Below are 19317 nucleotides of genomic sequence, written 5' to 3'. Positions count from 1 at the left end.
TAAGGTAAGAATTGAGGTGATCAGCTGTGAAACAATTTTTCACCGCAAAACGCCCGCGTCCTCTAGCGATGATTCTTTTTAAGATTTGCGGGTTTTATCGGCTAAATTGTTCGTTCATTGCATTCTCCGGAGCTCTTACAAAAGGGTAACTTCAGTTGATGGGTTCGAACCTATTATTCCACTGCGCCATCTGTCATATTACTTCTTCCATATTTCCTGATAATTTGAATCAGATTCAATAAATTTTATGGAAAACATAAGCGTTGAAACTTTGTAAGATTCGAAGTTTTTAGCGGTCAGCGGATTGAGCGATGAAAAAAATTCACCGCTACCAACAAAAAGCAGTGAAATTGACAACTTTACAGTTGAAAACTTTTTCTTACCGCTTTCACCAATGAGAAGAATTTCAGTAACAGGCCTCCAATTTTAGAGGTAAAACTAAACTCACAATCGTTTACAGTTTGAAATTATACTTTTTTAAAGCAAAATTGGCAAAAAAAATGCAAAAAACCGAAAAAGTAAACAGAAACAACGAAAATCAGTCAAACGTTTGAAAAATTCAGACATCAATAACAATAATGAAAAAACGAAATTCAAAAGTGAATTTTTTGAATTTCGTTTTTTTCTGCGCTGAATGGACTTTCTAATGATACCACTCACAACCCTCTAAGATGAATATATCGATCTGCCGAAAACGACTGCACAAATAACCGATGATTTGATAATATTCTTACTCCGACACTAATGTGGGTCGGAACGATTATTATGTAAATGACAAAAGCCTTCTTTCTGTCTGCTGGTTACTTCAAAAACTGTTTATTAAAAATGACATGTTGAGAGCAGTAAACAGAAATCTTAAATAGAAAGTATTTTTAAGGAAAATGACTTTCGCCATCAGTAGTGCAGCTATGTGCGCCTTTCAGTGAAATTTGCTGTGAAAGCGGTGATAATTTATTAACGCTTTCAACGCTTTCAAGTTTTTCATAGTTTCATAAAGGTAAATTAAGTGGTGAATTTTTGTAGGATTTGCGATCTTTAGCGGTAAATTCTTTTTATTGATCGCATTCCCTGCATTCAACGCTAAAAATTGCGATTTTTACATGTTTTACCGCATACACTGTATTTCTTCTTTAACGATTTTTATCATTTTCACCTCGACGCGGGCGGGAACAAAATGTGATCCAGCTGTCATTAAGGTTTCCTGCTCACCCTTTCAATTTTGTCAAAAGAAGAAAAGAAAATATTGTTTCATGAATATAAAAATGACCAGTGAACTTTGACCGTTCCTCATTCTGCAGATTGTAGTTTCAGAAAAACATAAGTAAAAAATCAATCAGCTTGTTTTGAATTTAACCTTGCATTTCCTGATCTATTACAAAATCATAATTAGCAATTTCTGTCATTCAGCTCATTTCATTGCAGTTTTCATTCATCACTTCACTTTTTCTTTTTTGCTTCTCACTCAACCACTCAGTGGACTTAAGGGCCTGTCTCAGTGTAAAGTGTACTAAAACTTAGTAATTCGAAGGAAAAGCTTACCAAATCAAATAACAAAAAAGAACTCACCGTTTTAATCAAGTACGTCACTTTTTTATTAGAATTAGTGAAAAAACAAAGCGGAAATATTGAAATGACAGACAAGTTTGTTTACTTTTTTTCTAATTTGTCTTCTTAAACATTGCCATAACAAAAATTTCCCTTTAAATCCGAAAGAAATCAATAAAAATGAAGACTCAAAAATGGAGTGTTTTTAAATAACTAGATGCAATTAAATAATTTGTATGCTCGTGACGGTATTATTCATTTCAGCAAATGCCAAATACAATTCGTTTGATGTCAAATGCTTTTTTTCCTTGAGTTTTTTGGGCAAAACTTTTCGCTCAAACACTGTCAATAATCGATTGCGAACAATATTCTTTCATTAATGGGAAGAAAAAAGTAGAACCCACGTGAATATATATCTGCGTTCACGTACCGTGCCATAATAAAGCTAACCTTTGAAATTTAGTTCGGCTAAATGAGACGCTAAATGATTTTCTGCTAATTTAGTTGGTACCCGAAAGCCTGTTTCTAATTAAATCTAACTCGAGGTAAGTTTTAGTTCATTAGATGCGCTCATAGGTACTGCAGTGCACAACCTGTGCATAATATTCAAATCAATTCTATCATTTGCAAACTTTCTCTAAATTTCTAACGTCACATTCTCGTCAACTTTGTTATAGTTATCTTTAGTTGCTTTTGTTAAACTAAGTTTAGTTAAATTTGTTGGTAAATTTAGATGCTTTATTAAAATTTTTACAAAACACTTTATTTACTATTGTTTATTACAATTCTGCTTTTCGGATTAATAAAACGGCCTTGTTTGACTACTTCTTGTCAACAACAAAATAATATTGTTTGCTGTTGTTTCGAAATCGGATTCTTTTTGATGTTTTATTGTCATCTGATACTTTGACATTGATTGATTGACTCGCTTTCCCGAACAGGGAGGTTCGAGGTCATTAAGAGTTTGACCATAGAGTTCGTCCATATTGTAAAAAGTTCTATAATTGGTTATTATAACATAAAACTGTTTATAACAACATGAAGTAGTTCCAATTTAGTTTACTTTTCATAAATTGACCCCAAAATTCTGACTTGGTGTGTCTTATGTTTGTCTGAAATTTCCTGGTACTATCTTTGTCTCATCATATTTGGGTTAAAATATTGTTTGCCCATTTTATTTTTTGTTGGGTTATTTTTTGCGCAGTTTTATCTTCCTATTATATTATCTGAATTTTACCTACGTTGGCTTTGAATGTGTTAATGGTGTGTTCTCTCTTACTGTGTTTGTGCTATGTATGCTGATGTGTTCAAATGCGTAGTTGTCGGAGATGGGTAAGGACGTCAATTTTTTCTCACTTGGAGTTAAAAATGCAAACAAAAAGAGAGGTTTACCTTCTCAATACGAAAGACTTAACTTTTCGATCGAAAATATCGAATTGATCATAAATTGATGACATCTAGAATTTAATTCTCTTTTAACTGTACGGAACTCCAATTGTCAAGAAGTACTGGACTTAAAATTCGCTGCTTTCCCAGGTTGACCAAACTTGGGAAACTTACTAAGGCCTTACTACAGCACCGTATAAGTCTTTGAAAAAAAGCGCACAAAGTCTTGTCAAGTATACTACGGCCGTACCAAGATTTGTAAGGTGCTGCGGCCGTATCAAGTGCAATTGGCGGCCGTATTAAGTCCAAACAAAAATTAATAAGGTGCCCTTAAATATGAAATGACTGAACGCTGTCGGAAAACTCTCTATTTAAGTTAGAAACTCACTTTCCAGAACAGCAGAACAGTTTTGTGGTTTTTCCTTTCCTTTTTCATTCAGGGCTTGGGACCAGCAGTGGCGGAGTTACTGAAAAAAAAACTAATTGAATACTGATATAGCAAAGTATCGTTTTTCTAGCAAGTAATTGTTCTATTCAACGCCTGTCTCTTCGATTACTTCCAATTTTAATGGTTTCCTTGGATTCGAAAATGCACCCTTCTGTTCTTTTATAACATTGAAAGGGATATACTTGTTTTGTTATGTCAGTTTAGGATCCTTACAGATTTTATATCTAAAACTCAATACTCTAGGAGAATTCGAAAACTAGTTACGGCCTTATACGGCACCCTACTAAAAATTGTTATTTCCATTTGTTTCGAGGTGAAGTTTTATGACTTTGGGCGTACCAAAAGGCGAGGAAAAAGTACCTTAGAAATCTTACAAAAACTTGATACGGCCTTAAAGGGCGCCGTACTAAGCTTTGTAATTTTTCAGAGGTGCAAGAAGTTGTACACAGAGCTTAAAAGTAATAAAAATTAGCTTGAATGATATAAAGGTTATATTTTTAACCAATTTTACTAATTCAGAATTCAGAAATTGTTCATCTCAAAACGTATTATGGCCTTTTAGGGCGCTGTAGAAAGTTTCGTATTTTTTTACCCCACCGTACAAGTCTTCAGAAGTTTTCTTCGCCAGTCGGAAATTCTTTTCTCTTTGTATTCCGGTTCGGCTAGTTGCCATACCATGGCGTATTTTCTTCTATTTAATTTAACGTAGTATGTGCATGCGTGGAAAGTTATTAGTCGTCTCTGATTGGTTAATAAATGGCTCGCTTAATTTCTTTTTAAGCATAGCCTCCCCTTTTGCAAAAGTGGGGGCAATTGTTGAAAAGATCCGGATAACTTTTTCGTTGCTTCTTTATTTTATCACAAGCGCAATCTCATCATTATCGGTACTTTGAAAAAAGCCAATGGGCAAACAGTTGCTAATCTCAGAACATCTTTTTTCCGAAATGTCAACAACTTTTGAATCCAGTCAAAAAACCCATTATACTTTCTTTGCGAGTAATTTTTAAGAATCTACTGACTCTTTCTAAAAGAAGTTTTTTCTAGCTGAGTTAAAATGGCCAAATCTCGGAACTTAAATTAATAAACTGTGTTTCTTTTGTATTCACATTCAGGAGAACGAACTACTTTTTCCATCCAAAGATCTTTTAATTAGCGCGAGTTTAATGTCAATTGCTCTAAGTTAAACGTGCTCTATTAGGATATTTTAACCTTCGGATTTATTAACCTTCTTTGCTAACATCGTTTATTGATTCAGTCTAAAACCATTTAAATGCATTGATAACTGTTCTTAGTATTTTTCGTTCATCAGCACATTTGGCTGCTTAGTATATTTTGAAATTAAGCACAATTTTCAATTTTCAGCGGCATAAATTTGAAACATGACGGCCGAAAAGTTAACTTTTAACAGAAATTGTTTGCAATATAACTTATTGTTTGAAATCTTTTTTGTGTCTCAGAAATTTTAAATGGATGAAGCCACAAAAATTGGTGCGGTAATTCTTTTTCAAGAAACTGCAAATTTTTGAAATCAATCAAGAGTGTATACAACATCTGACAATATTTTTGGTAGTTACAACAAATTTGCAATCAAAATGTAACAGTATAAAAAAAACTTTGGAGAAATCTTTCAGGTTGTTTGTTGTTAATTTTTTAAAAAAAGTTTTCTGAAGTCTAAGTCAATTGAAATGCTCATGTGAACCATCATACCTTGAGTAAATATTTTTTGGGTGTGAAAGTTTTCTGAGGAGAAATAGTTAGTGTGGAATATATCAAACTACACGTATACGTTATGTGAACAGGTATAGGACTCACTATTTTCGGACATTTATGATAGTTTCAATTATGGTTACTGAGTTCTCTGCAGGCACTTAAAGCCCGAGTTTAATAACCAAGTAGTAAATACTTAGATCCATGCAGATTATTTTCTCTATAATTGGCCCCTGTTATATCTTCTGTACTCGGATTCCGGTAAGATGGCTAGACTATGAGATCTTTCAAGATTCGTAAATCTTATAGTGCGAGAGAACATCTTAAAAGCTTTTTTGCCAAAAACTTAAACCTTCTTATATGTTTAACATGCAGCTTGCAATTCCTTACATGTTAAACATCCGGTTCACAGTTTCTCATAAAATTAACGTTCGACTTTTAAGTATTTTTTACGAGATATCGAGATAAACTTTCTGCTTAAACTGAAACATAATTATGGATTAAGTAATGTAATTTTTAAAAATGAAACAGAAATCCACCAGGTGGATGAGGGAAAATGATAAATAAATCTGCTAACTGTGGTATAAATTTCAACAATATAGGCTAATAATGGGCAGCTGCTGAAAGAGGTAAGCAAAGCTAGAACCAAATTAAACGGGAAAATAAGTAGGCCTTCTTATTTGTTGTTTACAAAATTGATCTGATACTGACAAGAAGCAGTGAATATAGTTAACTTAGCTGAAGAACATAAACAAATTCGGAACTTCGATTATCAAAAGTTTGAATAAAGTTAATGCTATAGTCACGCAACTCTTTTCTGTCTACATTTCTCATTAAAAACAGACCTCGCTCTAGAAAGAACCAATGGAGAAAAAACTCGACCGGAACGAAAAAAAATCTTTCACTCCGAAAAATCCGACTTGCAAGTACTGAAAACTTTAACATTTAGCTTGCTAACTCCTACAAGTTAATCATCTTCCGTATGAAACTTGTAAAATCTGATGGCATAACCACCCCGTCTCCGCACGGGTACAGCGTTCATTGTTACCTGAAAACTTCACATAGTGCTTTTTTTAAAGCTTTAATGTAAATGAACATTATAACCAAGTTAAACATACTTGTAACAAAGATAAGAAATGAACACAACAAGATTTTAATTTTAAATTACAACCTGGTAGAGTCACATTTAAGTTCATTTGTTTCTTTCATTTCCGTTCTGACACATAAATTAGCCATATGCATCAGGAGGCAATTGAGTTGACAAGATCCAACCCATATTAGGCCTAAGATTCTTAACCAATTAAATACACAGATCCATGTAATAGTTTTTCTAAAAAAATACAGTTGTAGCTTCTACAGAGCTGACATTGTATTCTAAAATTTCATGGAATGTAGTTTTGTCTGATTTTTACATTTACATTAGCACTAAACAATCCGAAGCAATTCTGGTCAGCAATTTAGTGTAAATCCACAAAACTATTTTGTTGTTTAGAATGGTGGGAAAAACTTCCATGCTCTACTCCTACACAGAGAACAAAGTGCCCAAAGACTACATCCCAACAGTGTAAGCCTCTATTATAATCAACAATTAATTGGGTTTGAACTGTTTTCCATTAATTTGATAGACTGAAATGTTTGTAATGTTCTAGGTTTGACAACCATCTTGCCAAACTTTTCTATCAGGGCTTACCCTATGGTCTACAGTTATGGGACACTGCAGGTACGAGAATAATCAACTCTAGTGGGGAAAAAGGGAAGAATAGTTCTGAACACTGAGCGAGCTGTCGGAACATATTAAAGGCCAAAAGAAGTTCATATTAAGCTTATTTGTCTAAAAAGACACTGCTGGAAGCAACATGATTTAATTTCTACGCAGCATGTAGCAAAATATTAGAGAAGGAGGCTAGCAGCGATGGAGTAGCTCTCAATGACAGCTTGAAGCTAGTTGTCGGAATTCATGGTAGAGCCGAATAGATAGGGTCTAGGAAATAAACCCCCACGGAAAATATCCCCCACGGAAATAAACTCCTCGGAAGTAAACCCCCATTTGAAAATTGAATTTCGGTGTCGTGACAATTTGTTCGGTTGTGATAGTTTCATATCAAGTCCCACGGGCCGCTGAGGCATGACCGTGGCCCGCGAGGCAAGGCCAAAGGCGCTAAATGCGCAGCTCCTTAATTGTACAGAGGGGGTTTATTTCTGTGGGGGTTTATTTTTTTATCTAAAATGAAGTGGGGGTCTTTGAACGAATTTCAAAGAACTTTAATTTCAATTTAAAATGTTGTCGTTTTTAACCAATTAGAACTCCTTCCAGATATTACTGCTTTCACCAATTATTCCTGCTGCTTCAGACAGAATAAGATTTGTTCGACAAATTCATAATATATAGAAAAAATTGCGTTCAAGGTGAAAAGTTACATGGCTTAGAGCTGCAAATTTTATATACAAAACTTTAAAACTAAATTCGGTAGAATTCTTATAAAAATTCATCCGCTTTCACTGCATTCACAGCTGAAACTTTTACAAGCTTTGTGGTTACTAAAGTTTTTTTTCAATTCTATTCACTGCAAGGCTTGAATTATTTTCCAGTATAACCTCGACCCCATTACTGGTCAAAACAGACCCCTGAATATAGGTCAAATTCTCCCTTAGTTTAGACCAGTGCATTTCACTCACGGCAACTTGAGCTACACTTACACTAATCCGTCAGTGTTGTCCACAAACGGCTTTCGGAGCCATTTCGTGGGCAAGACTGACAATGCAAAATGGCCTACATTGATAGAATGTTGTCAGTAGATTTTACTTTCTTTTTTCCAATTTTTTTCTATTTCATTGATATGTTTAATCGATGAATAATTGCACAAATATCCCCTCTCCCATAATTGAGACTAAATTTTATAATCAAGGGCAATCAATTCTGATTTACGCAAATTAAGCCATCTAATTATATTTGCCTCTGAAAAACACTTACACTAATCCGTCAGTTTATTCATCAAAACGCATTTGTGGACAAGACTGGTTTAATCTCCTCAAAATATTTCAATTCAAGCTAATTTGGCGAACATAAGTGTTTTCCACAAAACTAATGTATTAAGATTGAAGTGTGTAAAATCTTTTTGGAGAAAACGGTCAATTATGCTCGATATGGGGGTCTGTACTGACCACTAATGCCTCATGGTGCAACTTTTTTTCGGTCAAATGAACAGTTTTTTCGAGTTTTTTTAGCATAGTGAGTTTCTGTTGATCCTATCAGGTATCATGCATTACTATGTGTTAGTTTATGCGAATTCTTTATACAGGAGTATCAACAAAATATCGAAATTCTTAAATAGAGCTTGGCAAGAATGTAAAACTAAGCTTTGTTAGACGCCTTTATTTGTCTATGAAAATACATACTTCAACATGTACTTCGTCTAGAATGTGGCGTCTGATCAGCAAAAGAATAGAAAGATTTAGTTCGTCTTACACTTGACCATAACTGATCTTTATCAGTCTTTCTCAGTAAAATCTGATATGTAGAGTTTATGATCGCGTTTAAAATCTGATATGTACAGTTTTGATCGCGTTTCAAACTAATCGCTTGCTCGGCCTCGTTTGTAAATATAAGTGCTATATCTAAATGAACGCTGTTTAGATTACTAACGGTAGAGTTCCTTCGATTACTCCTCCTGTCTAAATAGCTTAAACCTCAAATGCTTGTGCAAAATAGGAGTCAAAAAAGAGCATAATCAGGAACGAGTTAACAATCATAACAAAATTTAAATGATCAAGGAGCGATTAGAAAATTTTTTTTCCGATGAATAGTCCACAAAATAACAGCTTGCGTACATAATTTCTGCTCAAAAAACATTGAAATCTTTAAATTCACTCTTATGGTAACTTCATTAACAAAATTTCTATACATTGAAGACAGCAAGCCCTGACTGAACATCAAAATGTAATCAGTGATGATTCAGCGAAATTGGATTTCTTGGATCAGAACTGGATCAGAGCTCTGATCATGTCACTTTTTAGACTCGGCACTTCTTGAATTAAGTCTTGACATGTCTTGAGCAAGTCTTGAGTAAAAATTCTTGGTAAGAATTGGTAAAAAAGCAACTCTTGAACAATATTTAGTAAAAATAACACCAAAAGTAATACCAGTTTACTTAAATAACATGAGGTAATTAAGTTTTTTTAATGTTTCAGGTCAAGAAGACTATGACCGGTTGCGACCTCTATCTTATCCACAAACAGTAAGTTTTTTCTTTTGACAACCAGTAAATAGCGATACCTCATCAAGTGTACAGATCTTTAAACTGCACCCCAGTGCGACGTTTCCTGGTAAATTTTTTTAACCAAATTTAAAGGAAAAAAATACTACACTAAAATAGCCGGATTCCTTCCAGGATAGTTATGTAGTTCAAATTTATGTTAATGTTTTAATTGTTATAATTACCAGGAATCGCGGGAATTACCGGCAAAAATAGCGGATAGTTGTCGAATTTTTGTCTGAAAAATATGTTTTGTACGTTTTGCTGCTTCCCTGGTAATTCTCAGCAGACAGTAGCAGGCGTACTGGGAATTACTGGGACTAGTAATATTCCCGTTTCTGTTGCCAGGAATGACCCAAAAACAAAAACGTTGCACTGGGAGGAATGTGCTTCTGAGTGCTCAGGATAAGCAAAATCTGTATATTCTTAGTTTGTAGTAGTTAATATAATAGTAATATAATTTGTTTCTAGTTTTCATCTAAAAACCTTTTATTTAAGTTTACATATCCATATAAGATTAACTGAAAAAGTTGCAAATCCATCAAATCAGGTTTTGTATAAACTATATACTGCCTGCATTAATCCTTCTTGAGCGTTGCTATATAGAATTGCATAAGCCCATTAACTTTTTTGTTTCAGGACATATTTCTTGTATGCTTCTCCATAGAGAAATTCGACTCATACGAGAACGTCAAGCGAAAGGTAGGACAAACTTTCCCAAATAATTTTATATATTTTCCAATAGAGAATTGGTGATTTAATTAGTGATTTAAGAGTTGGTTATTAAATTTTATAAAATCTTAGGTAGTGAACGGTTTTCAAATTCAAGTTCTTCACAAGTTGAGCTGCGGGACGGAGACCGGTACGTCCAGACCGTTCCCAGTCGGAAAGATCTTATGTCCAGACTTTCATACGTACATGTCCAGACTTTCATTCGTGCACCATACTTTTGTGCGTTCATCAGATTTTCGTGCGATCATGCTCAGACTTTTGTGCGTTCACCGGACTTTTATGTGTTCATGTAAAAACTTTCAAGCGTTCATGTGCGGATTATTTGATGCGTTCAAAATCAGACAAACTGCAGTAACACGTAGCTCTCATACAAGGTCCTAGCATAATTAGATCATTTAGTATGTACATCCTCAAAATTATTAACTGGTCATTAGCGTTTTGAAAATTTAGCGTAAACTTAAAAAAAGCGTTCCCAAAATTTTTCTGGATAAATATGATGTATTCTGGCCTGTAAGGCATGAATTTAATTTCTCTAACTTCGGCTACCTTCGTTAACACAATAAGAAAGTTTCAAATATAACGCAAAGTCTGAGTTGAATTCTTTTCGTATTCGACATTTTGATATTTATTTTTAAGCTCAAGTGAGTTTAAGCGTTCTGCCTTGAAGGCTGCCACTTGAGTGAGTGCTATGGTGTAGGAGTGTTATGAGTTACCTAATAGTTATTAGTTTTTGTTACAAAACTGAAAAAATGCATTCATGTTCAGACATATGTGCATTCATGTCCTTTTTCGTGCTTTTGTGTCCAGGACGCCCTCGTGTGTCCAGGATGCCCTCTTTGATCTGAACATACTCGATTTTCGGAGCTCAGCTTGGGTTATGAGTGAGTGCACTCAAGAGTGTAATAATATGACCTGTTCTCCAGCTCCCATTTTTGGGGTGAGCAGTGAAAACAACTTCAAAAAGATTGCAGTTCGTTTTGCAAACTTTTGCTCTGAATTGTTTACCATCAAATTTAGAAAACACAAATTTTCATGCGCTGTTTTACTGATAAAAACTAACTTGCAAATTGGTCTTGAATCTCAAAATAGTAAGACGAGGGAGGGAGTTTATGGAAAATTTTTCTAATTCCAATTTCACTAAATTTAGATATAAACTGTGAGCACAGAAGTCAACTTTTTAGTGAGGTAAATCATAATGGGATCAGGCAATTAACTCAAAAACTCAGACTAACGGCAGTAACAAATGACGAAGACAAAACAACTAAATAGTGTCCGTATTTAGTAAAATGTCGCTTGTGACTTCTTCGCGCTTGCTCACAACAAAAATGAAAAAATGAAGAAAAAAAAGAACAGGGGCCCTAAAATTTCATCCAATGAACTGAATGGAGAACTTGAATTGGCAAGCAGGCCAATAGACCTATGCGAGCCTAATAGAAAAAATATAATTTTACAAATTAGGAGAAAATATCAACGATTGCATTTGAATTATGGATACTTTTGATGTTAAGCTATGGAAATTAAATGTTTCAAATGAATAACGCTGGAACTCAACAACAAATATTTTTGCATTTCGTAATTTTTGTTTGAGCATTTAGGAGACAAGAAGAAGCGAAAACATGCAGATAATTAAACAAAATAGAAATGTTTAAACTGTCCTTAGAAACCATGATTCCAAGAAAAGATGCGATTCCATTTAAATTAAGCATAAGTTCAGCCAACATTGATAATTAGATCCATACTTTAATCTGCCTAGAAACAAATTTTGATATGTATATGTGATCACTCTCTCTTTTTATCACCTTCATCTTTCATTTTATACTTCATAGGATGCTATACTTGTGCTCTAATGAGATATTGATGACATTAATTTTTTCAAGTTTTTCCAAAACAATTTTTTCCTAAATGCTACGACGAGAGCGTCTCTGGTAAACATTTGTTCAGCAAAAAATTGTAAAAAGGTTTGAATGGTGTTGCTGCTCACATTTTTCTTAATTTTTGCTTCGAGTTTTCGTGAAAATTCAAATATATTGGAAGGAAAAAAAACAGTAAAAAACTTGAAGCTTTCAGAATTGTCACTCTAACGCAGCTGTTTTGATATTTTCGTGAGCTGAAATTTGGGTTCGAATTTTAATTGCAAACTCGCATTGATATGAGTTAGATTGTTTCAAGACAAGCAATTTCAGAAACTCGCTGCTTCTGATGTTACCTTAAAGTTTTCATTTCTTAGAAAAAACCAAGGTCTCACTTTGGTTTATCGCCACAACGATTTAGCAATCAAATCAGAAATTGTGGATACTGAACGAAAGCAATAGATAACTACAGTTCGTGGTAACGGTTTGAGTCCTAACAACAGGTCCTTATTTTAGTGGGCTCCTGAACTTCGTGAACACGATTCTCGAGTACCTTTGATATTAGTGGGCACCAAATGTGACCTCAGACATCACTACAGATTTGACCAGCTGCTTCTGTCCTCTGCAGACCACGGAAGTAGGGCAAGAGCAAGCAGGTCTCTAACACTGTCAGCAGCAACCAGCAGTAATAACAGCAGTTCAAAACGCAAACAGTCAAACCCAGTTCTTCATCACAAAATGGTACGTTTTTAGAGATATCTATTGATAGTGCAGACTCTGAATGAGGTCCTGATCAGACTGTCCAGACCGTACATTGAGCTGCCAGACTCCGAGGAGCGGTCGCGGTTTAGCCCCGTGCGCGACCCAAGTCGATCTGATCAGGGCTGGTTTGGGTCGCGCATAATATCCTGGGAGGATATATTTTTTGTCCATAATAATATTCTGTCCTATTTTTTTCCTATTTTTGTCATAATATCTTTTGGTTTAAGCGCTTGTGAATAGTTGTTACGAGAATTTGCTGATAGAGTTGGCTTTTTTCATAAATGATTTAGCCGCGCGCTATTGTATATCTATAGCTTCATATATATAGAAATTGCAATAACCTGTTCAGTACTTGATGTTTTATGCATTTTCTTTCCCGGAGGTTGGCGGTATAGCAAATCAGCGCTGAATCAGTCTACAGACATTCTGTTTTTTTTCTGTATGGCCATTACTCTGTTCATGTTACAATATACATTGCCTAGTCTTGACTTTATGAGTAAAATTTACTACATGAAAAGTATAATACTCAAGTCCGGGTTATTACTATTATATAATTATGAATCACAAATGGTACCATATTAGGCAAATCCATGCAGCAAACGTACCTTATTAGGCTATGAGGGTGCCTAAGACCTCCCCTGATAATGCACTTTCTTCTTTAATGAACGGAAAAATCTTCTCCATTTTTCTAATATTTCTTAAACATAATGAGCGTGAATTAAGTTTACTATTTTAATTTGTCTTCAAGTAACAGGGAGGTCATGCACTTCATTTTTTGACGAGGGAAGAGATTCTTACACTTTGTCCCAGATCATCATCAGATTCAAAGATTCTTCATTATTTTATTTAATCAAATCAATCGTGTTTTCTAGGTAAGCACAGCGGAATAGCTTTAGGCCACAGCAGCCTCGTCTAAGCAAGCTACCTGTTTCTTATTTTGTCATTTTGTCGCTCAATGGAATATATCTGCAGGCAATTATCAACCAGTAGCTTTCTGGCACATAACAGGCCTTTCTAAAGTCTAATATTGCATGTTGATGGTTATAGTTATTACTCTCGTCGTCTATTATTTGTCCGGACAATCGTTAGTTTGTTTGATGGGTTCTTCTAACACCAAATATCTTAGATCTTGTTTGCCAATTGGTGATCGGAACTTATATAAGCTGTGTTTTATAATTGATCGTTGCTGTTAAATGAAATTCAATAAATTCCTGTAACGTCCGTCCATTTGTGGAATGTTCAAAGTACGAATTGAAGTTTGCAAAAGTTTGAACGACATTGTATCATTTGATATTTGCTAACGGTTAGGAAAACTCGAAAGAAAGCATTAAATCATTATTGCCACTGCGGGATTTTTGCATGATCAAAATACTTACAAAAATATGCAACAAAATAGAAATCACCATGGTACCAAAAAGCTACGTACAACACAATTTGTGCACTTTAATCTTTACTTTTTCGCCAAACGCTTGATTCGAAGGAATTGTTCGAGTTGTTCTGAGAAATAGAACGAGATTTCTTGGCAACCTTTTGAGTTTGCACGAGCAATCAATTATCTCGTGAGGTACAATACATCAGATGAGGGGACACTGTTTGTTAGATGATCAAACAAGCTAAAGGGCCTAGTTCATTTTGAAAAAATTACGAAACAATTGCCTTTGCAAAACCTTATTTTTCAACAAGAGATGCTTCTGTGCATAAAGCAAAGATTGTCACCAAATTCTTCAAAGAGGAGAAGCTGGAGGTACTGGATTGGTCGGAAATATTCCCAATCTGAATCCAATTGAAAATTTATAGGCAATTGTGAAGCAAGAATTACGAAAACCGAGAGATCTTTAAGAAAACTTAGAAGAAAAAAATTGTCGAAAACTTGACGGAGATAAAATTCTCTGAAAATTCTCTGAAAACTTCACAAGCTGTCTACTATATATTAGAAAAAGTAAAATTGGAACTTCCCGTTACTAGAGAACTGATTTGAACTCAACATAATGTATTATTTGACATTTGTGCCGCTTTTTCAAAATTCTCTTGATATATTTAGCTTTTTGGCACCATAGTGTACATTTTTGACGAGAAATGTAAACTGGGCTTCAGATTTTTATGGACAAAAATTATTTATACCTTTTGAATCAACTCTTGCAATAGCAACGTCTGCATAAATTACGGACAAAATAAATAGTTAATACCCGATAAATGCTATAAAATCTGACACAGTGGAGTGGTTGTTTTTGAAAAGACCCAGTTTCAACTAGCAAATCGGTTTTTAACTTCTCGCCGATAAGTTCTTAACGGCGATTACAAACCTGTGCTTAAAATCAATTCGAGGAACTTACTTCACTTTTCTCTCTGATGAAAATGACAATCAAAATCGACATTTTGACTCCTTGTGTGCGAGTTAATGGCGATGTCTAATTGCACCTCAAATAAGACCACACAATTCTTTAACAGTGGAAAAACGTGCATTCGTTTTTTTCACACAGGCTGATTAACGCAAAAATTTGTGTCGTGATAAAAAAATATATATAGTTCACGTTCTCCGAGAGAAAAATACCATCGATTGCAATATGTTCGCACTTTTTGTTGCGGACTTATTGTAGATCAGCGTAGGAGTTAATGACATTCACATTACTCGACTGATTATGCCTTCTAAGACAAATGTTTGGTATATCGTGCTTCATTGCTATCAATAATAACAAAATTAATGTTTTTGTCTCATACTACGGATGTGACAGAAAGTGTTGTATAGTCTGTTTATATTTTTGAGTTTTTCACATTATAGCCCTGCAGTTTAGTAGTAACAATATCAATATTGATTTCGATGTGCAATTCCACTCAATTCCACTCATTTTTTGAGGTACAACGTTCCCTGTTTTCTTCCAGTATCAAATACAGTACAAAGTTTTGGAAATACTAGTTCATTTCCTGAAAAATATATGCACACATTAGATCTTGATTGAACGAATAACTTATAACTATACAATGATTTTAATTCAGAAAAGTAAAAAAGTAAAGCCTTTGTAGAGTAAAAATTTGTATCTTACCTTTTGCAGCGTATAGCGATCAACCCAGTAAACGAAGTCCGAATATGACCATGAGTCTAAAAAAGACACAAAAACAAAACAAAACAAAGACACGAGCCAAAATGTACTGACTAAAAGTATTGTCTAAAAGAGCCAAAAGGTATTTTCAAGTTTCTATCTATTAAATTGAAAGATTGAAAAATTGATATTTGTTCAGGGTATCAAGTTAGCAAAGAAGATCAAAGCAGACATGTACATAGAGTGTTCAGCCTTAACTCAACAGAATCTGTCGACTGTGTTCGAGTGTGCTCTCAAAATATGTCTACAGAACAAACACAGAGGACTGCACAAGAGGAGATCTTCCCAGGGAGAGACTTCCAGAAGAAGCCAGAGACCAGTGAGCATCGTCGTCAGCTCAACTTCAGTAGACAGTTCCTCAAGATGCAATATTCTATAGTAGATAAACTGCACATCTCTCATTCCAACCTCCCCCCCCCCCCCCCATTTCCCACCCCTTCCCAATCCCCTAAAAAATTTGGCCTTCTCTATAGCCTTGCATCCTAGTTCAAGTAATATGTAACTACTAGATGATTATACGATATGAAGAAAATTTCTCGTCTTAATATCTTAACTTCCAAGTGTTATCCAAGTATTCGCTAAGACTTGTCAGACTTGTAAGACTTGTATTTTTGCCCAGTTCGGGAAAACGAAATATGACTTGGATTTAGACTTAAACAGTACTGGTATAGACTTGGAGTACAGTCCGGGATCTCATATTTTTAATTCAAGAAAAAGAACTATTAGTACGTTTCAGAGAAGAACGTATAGTAAATTATTTGTAAGTCGGATATTAACGAGGGAGAGGTTTTGAAATTTCAAATCTTATGAAAATGTTAATTATTGTACGTAGTTTTCATTGCGTTTTACTCGATAATTTATTTTGATCATTTGTGATCGATTGTTAGTCACGTCTATTGATTAGTAAATTTTTAATTAAAACAATAGTTTTTCAACACGCGGCTGCTCAGCGTTTGTTCAATGAGAACAGGTGTAACTTCGGAATGAGTATTATTCCATTTTTTTGCTAAATCAACGGTTTTCTAACAGTGCACGTTCTTATTTTTAGAAGCCGTAAATTTATTCAACTTTTTTTACATAAATTGCGGTGAAAAGGGTGTTAATGTTGAAATTATGTTAGATCAACGCTGCAACTTGCTGCCGAAATTTTAAACGCTAGGATCCTTACTCTTACGTAATTTTAACAAGTCCAGTGCCCTCTCTGAGACCAAATAAACAATAACCTCTTGCATTCTTGTGGCATCATATTCCACTTTACTAATGAACATTTTTTTCTCCAACAAGTGTAAAATTTAGACTCACTTCGTGGGGGTGAATGCTTTAGATACGTTGAATGAATTGACTTGTCAATATGAGCCAAAACAGTAGCAAGCAATTCGTTGACTATAAAGTTTAATATGAAAGTAAAATTTCGTTTTAGAAGAAACCTCAGATACTTTGTGCTTTGCTTGCGTTTTCGAAATTTATCTCGTTCAATCAAATTCATGAAATTGTCTGCTGAATTACTTTTTCAACTCAGAAAGCATCAATTGGGTTTACCTCCAACGACAACAGCAATTAAATTTTGCAAAAACTATCAACTAACTATAAAAAAAACTATAAAATTTTTTTAGTTTCTATTCAATACAACAAATTTTTTTGAAAAAGGATCAATACTACGTGGCCATCGTCCAAAAAAAACAAATTTAAAAAAATTTGCGTTTTGTTGAACCAATATTATAATGCAAGTAGCCTAAAACTTAATTGCTCGAATTTCATTAGTTTTTACCTGAGACCAAATTTAAAATCTTAATGGTTCTTGTGAACAGTGCTATGGGTAATTTCAAAACCACTAATTAGCTTCTTAATCCAAAGTAAATACCGAGAGGGAAACTGTTGAAAAAAATCACAAAATAAGCGTTCTTTCATAATTGGCGTGTCCGGAAAAAACAGTCCTAGATGAACAGTCCGAGATAAAACAGTCCCAAACTGCAAAATATTTGCAGACAAAACAGTCCCAGGCAAAATAGTCCCGAATAAATATTGGAAAAATGTCAATATAATCTACAAACAATTATCAAATATAATCTATGAGTTAAGCTTCTGAGTGTATTGCTTTTAATTGATATGAAATAGGATTGCCAATTAAATTATTTCCAATGATCTCGTTTTTAAATACCTTTTTTTGGCAAAAAATATGTTGTATTCAGCTTAATATTTGTTCAGTGAAAAACAATCAGATGAATAATTTAAGGCGTTTCTTTCTTAATTGTTGCGAATATGCTTAACTTTATCTTCAGTTCGGGTTATTTTGTCTGGGAATGTTTTTTCTGCTTTATGGGACTATTCTGTCTCGAACTGTTTTGTCTCGGAACATTTTGCTTATCAGGAGTGTTTTGTCAGGGAGTAAATTGTCTTGAACTATTTTGTCTGTTCAACGTAAATAGATACTGTATCCGTGAGAAGAGGGTATTTTTAAGCAAGTTTGAACTAAAATAGCCTAGTGTCACTAACGATTATAAGATTATATGTTTAACGCGTTTAAGTCTCTCTAATGCAACTAGTGACTGCGAATGACATGAGAAATTGTTGTTGATCACTATTTTGATTTGTGGTTAAAAAAATCAATTATAAGTTTAATTTAAGGTGAATAGGAAAGCAGTTTGAATTTAGCTTCATACATTTTTCAATGAAAGAGATTGATTTGGATTATGCAAAAAACAAAATTTCCTGAACGCAAAAGTAAATTGAGAGAAAGAACGATATAGAAAGCATTCTGCTAGAAATTTTGTATAAATACTATAGACGGCTTTATTGACTGATGAAAAAATGTTTTCAACAATACAACAAAAAACTGCGACAGACAAACGTTAGACAAACTTTTCTCAAACAGGAAGAGGGGCAATTAAATGCATATGGACTGTAGATCAAATAATTTTTTCTGAGTTTAAAAAATTCCGACCAAGAAGGAGTTAGCATCCACCGATCCCAGCGTAACTGACAGAAGCATCAACCACTCAGCTATCAATATACTTGTGCTAGATTTTCCTACAACCAATTTTTTTTAGCAACGGACATATCTTTTGGAATATGCGCAAAATAGGTCATGTAATTTTGTTGTGGAGTAAATGGCTGCTGTTGGGCTACAGTGCCCAGAATGTTATTCTGATGTCTGTTGTTGTTGTTTTTCTTCATTGTGTTCATCAGTTGATGCAGAAAACTTTTTTACTCCAGTTGCTCCTGTGTTAAGTGATGCTGTTGGATCCACCTTGTCTGTTTTGGTTTGCATTCTATTGGTTATAGTCCGAACTCGTCTGTTGCCTTCAGTTTTCATTATTAAAAATACGTTCATATTTTCCCGGGTTTTGGATTGTTTGGTTTCTGAAGACCTTATTTCGCGAGATTTCACTCGAGTTCCCATTTGTTTGTGCATTTGGTTGCTGTTGCCTTGCATCTGTTCTATGGAGTGTAGAGTGATGGAATTTATTGCATCTGTCTGCTAAGCACTTTTTTTGTTGACAGAGGCCGTTTTTGTGAGTTCTTAGACAGTTGGGGCA

The 19317-nt window shown here is 34.4% G+C and overlaps 1 protein-coding gene across 1 annotated transcript; it reads left to right on the top strand.

Annotated features, from left to right (window-relative positions):
* The first annotated feature begins 2194 nt into the window (after positions 1–2194).
* Positions 2195–16226, top strand: LOC142335162 (cdc42 homolog). Its single transcript, XM_075383528.1, has 7 exons — positions 2195–2877; positions 6579–6650; positions 6736–6806; positions 9275–9321; positions 9979–10041; positions 12438–12662; positions 15921–16226. Exons 1-7 carry the CDS (start codon positions 2837–2839, stop codon positions 16158–16160), a joined length of 759 nt encoding a protein of 252 aa, XP_075239643.1. The 5' UTR covers positions 2195–2836; the 3' UTR covers positions 16161–16226.
* The last annotated feature ends 3091 nt before the right edge of the window (positions 16227–19317 follow it).

The sequence above is a fragment of the Convolutriloba macropyga genome, chromosome 2 (genome assembly GCF_964194025.1).
Source record: "Convolutriloba macropyga chromosome 2, txConMacr16.3, whole genome shotgun sequence".
Lineage (NCBI taxonomy): Eukaryota > Metazoa > Xenacoelomorpha > Acoela > Convolutidae > Convolutriloba > Convolutriloba macropyga.
Note: the sequence above shows the minus strand (reverse complement) of the source record. Positions and strands in the feature narration are given on the sequence as shown.

Bases quoted from the DNA above. Each gene is read 5' to 3' on its own strand.
- LOC142335162 (XM_075383528.1), top strand. From the start codon at position 2,837: ATGTATGCTGATGTGTTCAAATGCGTAGTTGTCGGAGATGG. The intron at 2,878-6,578 runs GTAAGGACGTCA...TTTGTTGTTTAG, and splicing joins TGCGTAGTTGTCGGAGATGG to AATGGTGGGAAAAACTTCCA. The intron at 12,663-15,920 runs GTACGTTTTTAG...ATATTTGTTCAG, and splicing joins CAGTTCTTCATCACAAAATG to GGTATCAAGTTAGCAAAGAA.